The 10,953-nt window shown below is 48.6% G+C and overlaps 1 protein-coding gene across 1 annotated transcript; it reads right to left on the reverse strand.

Moving 5' to 3' along the window:
- Positions 1 to 526: 526 nt before the first annotated feature.
- LOC125970621 (uncharacterized) lies at positions 527 to 10,933 on the reverse strand. Its single transcript, XM_049723136.2, has 3 exons — positions 9,412 to 10,933; positions 2,000 to 2,132; positions 527 to 757 (listed from the first exon to the last, which is right to left on the reverse strand). The coding sequence occupies exons 1-3, from the start codon at positions 9,660 to 9,662 to the stop codon at positions 527 to 529; spliced, it is 615 nt and encodes a 204-aa protein (XP_049579093.1). The 5' UTR covers positions 9,663 to 10,933.
- Positions 10,934 to 10,953: the final 20 nt, after the last annotated feature.

A 10,953-nucleotide genomic window follows, 5' to 3' on the forward strand; every position in this document is an offset into this window, starting at 1 on the left:
GAAGTTGTAACAACCTCTGTTATTATCTTATATCAAAGAATGTCTAGTTATGTCGTCCTTATTGGTTGATTACGTGAGTATACTTGTCTGCTTATATACTTTATCCAAAGAGATGTGAGCCTATCTGTTATTGTGGCTAGGCGGGTTTTTTGTCTTTTGACCCTATTCCTTCACTCCCTCTGTTGACCTCAGTTTAACTGAGGTCACCAAAAACCCATATGTCTTCATACTTCCTCTTGGCACACATCAAACTGATAGGTTCGTGTGGTGCCCAGGGTGTAGTCCAGGGACAGCCCACTAAATCGTTCCAAGCACGTGTCAGCCTGTTTGACTGGCGGCTGTTCCCGACGCCACCTTAATGTTACTTGTGTCTCTTGTCTCGTAGGTTCAGAAATGCATTGGAATTTGAAAATGACTGCGAGCGGTACTACAACGATGAGTGTTACGATTAATACCTTACAGGACAGTGTCGCCCACTGCGAGGAAGCGGCGCAAGACGACGACTGATGCAGTGTCACCCAATGCATCAGTCGTCGTCTTGCGCCGCTTCCTCGCAGTGGGCTGGGGCGCACTGGCTCAAGTGGAACCATGTTGCCCCTTTTCCCCTCAAGCGGAGGGCGTGGGACGTCCTCTCGGTTACTTCGTACGGACCGGTCCATCTTGGCTCGGCCCACTTTTGCTTCAAACTTTTCAAGTAGACCCATGATGTAGTGAGAGTCTCCACCGGGTGCTCACTGCTTTTCCCTGTTGTGCCGACCTGTTTGGAGAATAATCGAACAAGACGGTTGAGCGCCTCGAAGTACGGCTTATACCTGAGGGGTTCCATTTTTTCCTCCGTCCCTGTTCCTGCTGCTGGTCCGGGGAACTGCTGTCCTCGAGAGAGAGCTCGTACGGCGTGAACTTGGTCTGTGAACTGACTGAGCTTCGAATGGACAACAATGCTAGCGGCAGCGCATCCAGCCATGTCAATTTTGTTCCTGCCATTATTTAGGCCATTCGGTTTTTTAGGGTCTGATTCATCCTTTCGACCTTCCCTTGTGATTGTGGGCGGTAGACGGATCCGGAAACATGTTTGAGTCCGAGAATTTTTTCTACAGTTTGAAGATGTTTGTTTTTAAAATGCCGTCCGTTATCTGATCGAATATGCCGAGGAAAGCCGTGAGTTGGAATATACTGGTTCACCAAGGCCTTGATGACAGAGGCCGCGTCCTCGCGTTTGCATGGGTATGCCTCGGGCCATCGTGTGAAGGTGTCCACAATCACCAGCAAATATCGCTGTCCTCTCACCCGATCAAGCATATCAGTAAAATCAATTTGTATTTCCTCACCCGGTTGCCGGGGCAATGGAAACGTGCCTTGGCCGAATATTGTGCAATTGACACACCTGACAATTATCCACCACCCTGTCAATTGTGTCTCGCATGTGTGGGTGCCACCAGTACAAAAGTGATTGTGTTATTTGCGTCTTACCCACGTGTGCTGCCCCATGCGCATCCTCTACCAGGACACGGAGCCGTCGAGCCGAGGGAATAGGACGTGCGTCTGGGTGCCGCCACAAGCCAGTGTCATCCTTGGAAGCTCTATTAGCCTTCCAAGCTGTTTTTTCTTCTGGGGAAGCATGTTTTTGGTCTTCTAACAAGGTCTCTACCGTTATCTTTGGAAACATTTCGACCGGATCTACCTCGGTGCTCATCATTTGGTATACCGGACGGTACCCTGCTGTCTGTTTGGCCGCCTGATCCGCGGCCTCATTTCCTTTCTCTACCCAAGTTGTGCCCTTACTATGTCCTTTGCATTTGATCACCGCGACCTTGCTGGGTTTCATCAAGGCCTCCCGCAACCTCATCACTTCTTCCTGATGTTTAATTGGCTTCCCTGTTGCTGTTAAAAACCCTGCTCTAAGCCATTGCATCAATTCCACATGTACAACTCCACAAACATATGCTGAGTCTGTATACACATTCACACTTTTACCTTTTGCCAATTCTAACGCTCTTACCACGGCTCTGAGCTCCGCTCCCTGTGCTGATTGTTTCCCTTCCATTTCTTCTGTTTCTTTGACTTCCAGCTGACCCTGCATGTTTTGCTCCACTATCGCATAGGCGGTCCGTAAGCCTCCTGCGTTGGGATCTCTGAAACAACAACCGTCAATGTACAAATTCATTTCCGCATCCGGGTATGCGTCCCCTTGTAACTCTGGTCTAATCTTAGACTGCTCCACTGCTCTCCTTGCGCACTGATGCCGTTCCCCTTCCAAAAGCGCGTCTGCCGTGTTGATGCCCTTGTGTGTGTATGTAATATCCGGTGCACTCACAATCTTCTTGTCTCAATGGGGATAGTGTAAATGCTGTAGATGTTACGAACGCCATTACACTATGTGTTGTGAGTACTGTAAGTGGGTGAAGCATCACAATGTGTGCAGTTTTCTGCAAGATTTTTGCCAGTCTTGCCACGTATCTGGTGCATGGTGGGTGCCTTTTTTCCGTCTGGTCGAGCTGTACACTTGTGTACATCAAGACTTGTCTGTCCCCTCCCCCCTTCTGAAAAAGAATGCCACCAATAGTGGCGGTCTTTTCAGACACGTCCAAATAGAAAGTCTTTGTGTAGTATGGTCGGTGTAGCTCTGCTGCTGTAGCTAGCGCCTGCTTGAGCGAGATGAACGCGCTCTCGGACTGGGTGTCCCAATCCAAAACTGCAGTTCGGTTGCGCATCCCCTTTGCCGCAATCAGGGCTCGCAAGGGTGCTGTCAGTTCTCCATAGTCTGCCACATAACTACGACTATACCCTGCCAGTCCCAAAAATGACAGGATGTCTCGCACAGTTTGTGGTCTAGGGTGTGATAAAATTGATTCACGGTGTGTTGGTGAGATGGCGGTCCCTGTTCGTGACAACATTCATCCTGTCATGTAACATGGGGGAGAAGAGATGGTGCTAATGGTGAATATGGATTGTTCAAAGGAATAAATTGGTAGAGCTGAAAATCCAAATTTTAGTAGCAGATGGTACACAATTTGAATTAAGGATTACTGAATAAATTGGCAGAGCTGAAATTCCAAATTTGTCCAAGAGATGGCGCCAGACCGAAACATGAGACCAAAAAGGCCCAAAATAAGCTAAACTAGTAAAAATAGGAATAAAACAGGAACACGGTGTCAAATTGGGGGTCACGCATGGAAGCACAAATGTAATTTTTACTTTTTGATTTCTTTGCTTGGCTAAAATGTATTCTGTAACAGCTTAGGCAATATTATCAGTCAATTCGATCAAGGGGCCCGCCGCTGTGAGAATAGCGGCGTGTTGTAAATTGTTTGGAGAAGCACAAATGTGATTTTTATTTTTTTATTTCTTTGCTTGGCCAAAATGTATTCTGTAACAGCTTAGGCAATATTATCAGTCAATTCGATCAAGGGGCCCGCCGCTGTGAGAATAGCGGCGTGTTGTGAATTGTTTGGAGAAGCACAAATGTGATTTTTACTTTTTGATTTCTTTGCTTGGCTAAAATGTATTCTGTACCAGCTTAGGCAATATTATCAGTCAATTTGATCAAGGTGCCCGCCACTGCGAGAATAGTGGCGTGATATAAATTGTTTAAAAAAATAGATCAAAGATTTGGATTTTTTATTTCAGAGTTGATTGAAGTGTAACTTTAAAGAGTTATCCTCATGAAGCAGGAAGTGAAGAAAAGAGGAAGTGGAAGGTTTTACCAGGGGCTAGCTGTACATTTGGTGGAAAGTAATGCGTGGTCGTAATAAGGGTGGAAACAGCTGCTGTAGAGCAACAGGTGCACGAGCGTGGGAAACTGGGCAATCTTACCCTGTGGGGAGGGTATAGGTACCAGAAGAAAGAAGGGGGGGGGGACAGAGAGGTCTATAAAAAGACCTGCAGGGGCAGCTACGGGGCTTTTTCCCCCAAAGAGCGCTCATACGTGAAGAAGCCCGAAGGAGTTTCAAGATTTTTTCCAAAGTCCCGGGATCTTTGTGTGAGACGCAGGATCGTTTGCTTGGATTAACTTGGATTTACTCAAAAGAATTGGACTGGACAACTTTGCATGAGGAACTAGGTGAGGGGAACGACTTTTCAGTATTTACGCGAGGGGGGAATTGCCATCGGGTCGTCGGTCCCCTCGAGGCCAACCTGTTTCTCTAATTTGGATTTTAGAAGTAAGATCGAACTGATCACTCGACTTTGCTTCCACCAAAAATAGCACCCAACTGGTATCTACCTTTTCCCTCTTTCATGAACTGTGTTTTGCAATCGAATTGTTCTGGGATTGAATGATTTTATTACCACGGGTATCAGTGAGTGAAGTTGTTCGGTTTCTGGAGTAATTGAGATTTGTAATTGTATTTCATGTTTCTTCAATAAATGTGTTTTGTATATTCATCCACTTCGTTGTGCGCTAATCTGTACGGAATGTGCAATCGATTGTTTGGGGTTGATTTGACAATTTGATTAATGTGCAGGTGCTTATTATGGTATAACATAGGACCGTAATAAATAAAAGTAACATCGGACAATTTTAGAGAATTAAATAACCTTCGTAGTTATTTGAGGTACAAGTGAATTTCAATCCGTTTGAAAGTTTGCTTCGTCTGAATAAATTAACGGAAGTGTTTAAATCGGATTAGTGTATTGGTGTAGAATTTAAAGTAATTTAATTCTTTGAAGGGCGCAGGCTCGTTTCCCTTTCTGACGGGCCGCGTAAAAAGTAACTCCGAACATGTTAGAGAATTAAATAGCCTTCGTAATTATTTAAGGGAAGAGTGAATTTCGTTAAATGTTAATCCGTTTGAAAATTTACTTCCTCTAAATAAAATAACGACGGTGGTTAAATCAGATTATTTGAGTTGGTGAAGGATAAAAGTGCTTCGATTGTCCGTCGGGCGCAGGCCCGTTCCTAATTTTGTCGGGCCGCGTCAAAAGTTAAATAGGACACGATCGAAAAATAGACTTGCCTTCCAAATCAATTACAGGGCAAATCTAATTAGAGTAGGACATTTTGATTCGTTTTAAGAGAGTTATTATTCTTTTTAAAGCGATCGAGTGGGTTGAAGCACTTCGACAGTTAAGTGCTGGAGCTACGTATAAGAAGTTAGAATTAATAATGTAAAGTGCATTAACTTTCTTCTCAAATGCTATTATTGTCACACTTTTATTAATTCGATTCTCTTTCGAATAAACAAGTTAGTCGTCTCGCTACTTGAGCGACCAAGTAGAACGGACCCATATCAACATTTACTTCGGCAAAACTAGTGCTAGGGTGCGCTATACAAACGAATCCCTGAGGTCTTAACAAAGACATCTAAAAATATCCGTAACATAATAAAAACTTCAAACAGCAAGCGGGGAGCCATCAATACGATGCGGTCACTTTGAAGTCTTGCCTCGAATTGAGTTACTCGGCTCGAGCTTTGGGTGACTTGAGAGGGATTGGCGTCGTAAAGAAATTAGATTGATTCCGGTGGAGTAAATTTAACTCGGGTGGTTAGATTACGGACGAATCTCCGTACCCCGGCCAAGACAAACCCGTTACCGGGAAGCCGGGGGCACCTTATTAAAAAGGTGCGTTTGACAGTCCCAAAAAGGATACTGTAGCCCGGCAACATTGTAATTTCTCCCTAGAAACCTTGAAACCACACTTGTGTAGGTGTCGCAATAGCAAATCAGTGGCTTCCAGGCATGCGGCGTCTGTTGGTGTCGCCAGCAACAAGTCATCCACATACTGAATCAATACCACGCCGCTAGGCAAGGTGAGTGGAGACAAAAGGTCTTTCAACACTTGATTAAAGATTCCTGGTCAAGATTCAAGATTCAAGATTCAAGAGTTTTTTATTCGCCATGTTTGAGCGTGACAAACAAGGAATTTGACTTCGGTAAATCACAGCCTCTGTTCAACATTTAGGTGACTAACAACAACACTCAGGACATGTGAAGAACGAAAGATATTCTCAAACACCCCCTGATCTTAAACTCCCAAGAGGGCAAGGAAAAACTCAAAACTCCAGCTAGGGAAAATGAGAAACCTTGAGAAGAGACCACAGATGGGAGGGTCCCTCTTCTAGGATGACCAGGCTGCAATGGATGCAGAGAGGACACATAGTCCAAACAGTGTAGACAAAAAAGGTGTGGCAAGCGGGATGTTATTGCACAGTAATGACTCTGAGACTCTAAGAGTGGTGTGAGTTCATCAGAGGGACAGCCTGGGGGAAGAAGCTGTCTCTGTGTCTGCTGGTTTTAGTGTACAGAGCTCTATAACGGCGTCCGGAGGGGAGTAGTTCAAACAGGCTGCAACCTGGGTGCGAAGGGTCTGTTGAGATGTTACTTGCACGTTTCCTGGTCCTGGACAGGTACAAGTCTTGGATAGATGGGAGGTTGATTCCAATTATCTTTTCTGCAGTCCTTATTGTCCGTGGCAGTCTGTGCTTGTCTTGTTTGGAGGCCGATCCAAACCAGACAGTGATGGAGGTGCAGAGGACAGACTGGATGATGGCAGTGTAGAAGGTCTTCAGCAGCTCCCGTGGCAGGTTGAACTTCTTGAGCTGTCTCAGGAAGTACAGCCTCTGCTGGGCCTTCTTCCGGAGAGAGTCTATGTGGCCGGTCCATTTCAGGTCCAGAGAGATTGTGGTTCCCAGGAACTTGAAGGTGTCTGATGAGAGAATAGTATTACTGCGGATAGTGAGGGGTGAAAGTGGTGAAGGGCCTCGCCTGAAGTCCACTGTCATCTCCACGGTCTTGAGCGGGTTCAGGTCCAGGTGGTTTTGGCTGCACCAGTGGACCAGCCGCTCCACCTCCTGTCTGTACGCAGTCTCATCACCGTTCTGGATCAGTCCGATGAGAGTGGTGTCGTCTGCATACTTCAGGAGCTTCACGGAAGAGTCACTTGCGGAGAAATCGTTGGTGTAGAGGGAGAAGAGCAGTGGGGAGAGGACGCATCCCTGAGGGGCTCCAGTGTTGGTGGTCAGGGTGTCAGATGTGATGCTCCCCAGCCTCACACGCTGTCTCCTGTTGGTCAGGAAGCTGGTGATCCACTGACAGGTGGAGGCAGGCACCGCAAGCTGGATGAGCTTCTGTTGGAGGATGTCAGGAGCGATGGTGTTGAACGCCGAGCTGAAGTCCACAAACAGGATCCTGGCGTACTTTCCTGGGGTGTCCAGGTGTTGCAGGATGTAGTGCAGTCCCATGTTGACCGCATCATCTACTGACCTGTTTGCCCGGTAGGCAAACTGGAGGGGGTCCAGCAGGGGGCCCGTGACATCCTTCAGGTGGTTCAGTACTAACCTCTCGAAAGATTTCATGACCACAGATGTCAGTGCAACAGGTCTATAGTCATTCATACCTGTGATGGCGGGCTTCTTGGCCACTGGAACGATGGTGGAGCTCTTGAAGCACGAGGGCACCTCACACAGCTCCAGGGAACGGTTGAAGATCCGTGCAAAGGTGGGCGCCAGCTGCTCAGCGCAGACTTTCAAGCAGGAAGGTGACACGCCGTCTGGGCCCGGTGCCTTCCTGATCTTTTGTCTCCGGAACATCTAGCGCACTTCCTCCTCGCGAATCTGGAGTGCGGGCGCGGCCTCTGCAAGAGAGAGAGTCGGTGACCACGGTGATGGAGGTGTGGACAGAGCAGTTGTGGGGGGAGGTGAGTATGTGGATTGTGTGGATTGTGCTGCAGGAGGTCCCGTTGTGTGGGAGGACCGATCAAACCTGCAGTAGAACCTGTTTAGCTGGTCAGCGAGCCTTGGGCTCTCCACAGGACGGGGGGTTCGTTTCTTGAAGCCCGTGATGCTCTGCAGGCCTTTCCACACTGTTGAGGGATCAGGATTAGCAGAGAGGTGTCTCTCCAGGCTCTCCCCGTAACACCTCCTAGCTTTCCTGACCTCTCGGTTCAGTGTGTTTCTCGTCTGCTTGAACAGGTCCCGGTCGCCGCTCCTGTAGGCCTCCTCCTTGACTTTGCGCAGCCTCCTAAGGTTCGGTGTAAACCAAGGTTTGTCGTTGTTGTACGTGCAGAAGGTCTTAGTCTGCACACACAGATCCTCACAAAAACTGATGTATGATGTGACAGTGTCAGTGAGTTCATGCAAGTCTGAATTTGCAGCATCAAAAACACTCCAATCGGTGCAGTCAAAGCAGGCTTGGAGGTCCTGCCTTGACTCCACTGTCCACTTCCTGACAGTCCTCACCACAGGCTTAGAAGTTTTTAGTTTCTGTCTGTAGGCAGGGACCAGATGAACTAGACAGTGGTCCGAGAGTCCTAAAGCTGCACGAGCCACAGAGTGGTATGCATCCTTAATTACGGTGTAGCAGTGGTCCAGTGTCTGTGCCCCTCTGGTGGGACACGTTATGTGCTGTCTGTATCTGGGGAGTTCGTGTGCGAGGTTCGCCCTGTTAAGATCACCCAGAACAATGATTAGTGAATTTGGTAGACGTTTCTCCATATCTGTCACCTGGTCAGCCAGCATCTGCGTGGCTTCACTCGCACGTGCGTGTGGTGGGATGTAAACAGCCGCCATGACGATCGAGGAGAACTCCCGTGGTGAATAGAACGGCCGGCAGTTTATGAAAAGTGTTTCTAGGAGAGGGCTGCAAAACTCTTTCAACACCATGACATCGGTACACCAACGTTCATTAATGTAGAAACAGAGACCACCTCCCTTTGATTTTCCGGAGAGCTCCGCGCTGCGATCTGCACGCGTTAGCCGAAACCCAGCTAACTCCATGGCGTGGTGGGGGGTTCGTTCGCTAAGCCACGTCTCAACAAAACACAGCGCGGCGGATCTGCTGAAGTCCGTGTTCCTTGAAGTGAGGAGCAGCAGTTCGTCCATCTTGTTCGCCAGGGAGCGGACATTCGCCAGATGAATTGACGGTAGGGCAGAACGGAACCCTCTTTGCCTCAGCTTTACGAGGGCTCCCGCTCGTTTTCCGCGTCGCCGCCGTCGCGCTAGCTTGTATAGCACCGCCGCTCCGGCTAAAATCTCCGACAAACAATCTGAATCAGAGAGAACAGGAGAGAAAATACCAGAAGAAGACTGACCGATGTTTAACAGTGCTTCTCTGGTAAAAGTGATCCGGGATGGACAGCAGAAGACACAGAAAACACACAAAATAAGACAAAGAAACAGAGAGCGACTCACCGTGGCAGCCATCCGCGGCGCCATCAGATGACGTATTGGTGACAGCAAAAAACCTTGAGGTAATCTTGTGTAGCGGAGTTGTTCCCCCTCATATGTGAATGAGAAGATATCACGCACTTCCTCAGCTAGGGGAAGGCAAAAGAATGCGTTTGCCAAATCAATCACGGTAAAGAATGCATGCGTGTGATCAATTATACTGAGGGCCGTAAATGGATTTGGTACAGGACTTGTTGGAGTAATGACAATGGCGTTAATGCGTCTGAGATCGTGTGCCATACGATACCCTCCAGCTACTTTTTCCACAGGCAGGATGGGAGTGTTCCATGATGACTGAGAGTACTCCAACACCCCCGATGCTTTTAGGCCCGCGATAGTCTCTCGAATTCCCTCCTCTGCTTGTGGGTCCCGGCGGTACTGGTTCTGCCAGACTGGGGAAAGAGTGGAGACGGCAAACACCACCGGGGCGACCGCCGCGCAAAACCCAACGTCCGTCGGGCCCCGCGACCACAGCCCCCCCGGTAGTGACACAAGCATAGACTCGGGTCTGGGATGATCGGTTTTCTCGCACCCATGATCTCGTGAAATTTGTTGATGTTCCAAAACCGAAGAATTCAATGTGTTTGCCGGAATTCGATAGGCTGACACAGACACAGAATATTCGACGGACGGCCAGGAAGTTGGGACCTAATCTTTAGCTTGTACACACTGCTTTACCATAGGTCCCAAATCCTTTGCCTGGTGTTGTGCCCCAATTGCAAGCGTGATGTGTGGCTCCGCGAACGTGCTCATCTCATACCAATCCCCCTGTTCAGGCGTCAAGGATACATGCGAGGCAATGCCTTTGGTGGTTATATACAAAGAATCAGACACCAATTGGTGTCCCTCAATTTGTTTGGCAAAAGCCTCTTGATAAACCAGATTGGATGTGTGATCATAGTACAATGTACAATGCAGTGGGTCCGCTGGTTGATCAAAGGGGTACAAGGTCAACAGCCAGGGGGACCAAAGTTGAAACAGCGCGTGTACCCCAACCTTAGCCGGTGACTCCGGGTTCAGGACCGCCCAATAAATGTCAGCATATTGTCCTTGTTCAGCCGCCGGGTAGGTGGAGAGCATGTTGTATGCCTTTCCGGACCAGTGTGCACACTCATACTTAGTTCCATCAGGAAAAGTCACTCGCAGTCCTTTTGTTGTACACCAAATGCAAGCTCCGCATTTGATGAGCAGGTCTCTCCCCATGGGATTTAGTGGGCACTTTGATGAAAACACAAAAGAATGTTCAAGTCTTTGTTTGCCCACCTCAACGATGGCAGGGCCGGTTAACGGCAGAGAATCAGGCAGTCCCGAGAAGCCAACGAGAGTGACGGTGTGGTTGGTGACACCGAGACGTGGAGGAAGTTAAATTGTAGAGTACCTTGCTCTATTGTCCAGCATGAACTGGAGGGTCTGTCCTTCCACCATCACCGGGATGCAGGGATCTGCCAGACCCTGCATGTTGAGGCCACTCGGGCAGCCCTATTGTTGTGTAGGGAACTGTCCTGGGAACGTCAGGGCCAGTTGAGCACCTGGTATTGTCGGTGTTGGCGCTGGGGCTGGTAATGCCAGTTGAGTCGGTGGGGCGGGCAGCTGTGGCAAAAACTGACTTTGTGCCGGTGCCATTTGGAAACTCCCTTGCGGCGCCATTTGCCCTTGTGGATGATACTGGGCAAATCCAGATGTTTGCGCAGGCTGGTAGGTACGGGCAGTCCCTCACCCAGTGCCCCCAGCCTTGGCAGTAATAACACACACCGCCCCGAGCACCCGGCCCCCCTCCACCCCGACCCCT

The sequence above is a fragment of the Syngnathus scovelli genome, chromosome 6, assembly GCF_024217435.2.
Source record: "Syngnathus scovelli strain Florida chromosome 6, RoL_Ssco_1.2, whole genome shotgun sequence".
Taxonomy (NCBI): Eukaryota; Metazoa; Chordata; class Actinopteri; order Syngnathiformes; family Syngnathidae; genus Syngnathus; species Syngnathus scovelli.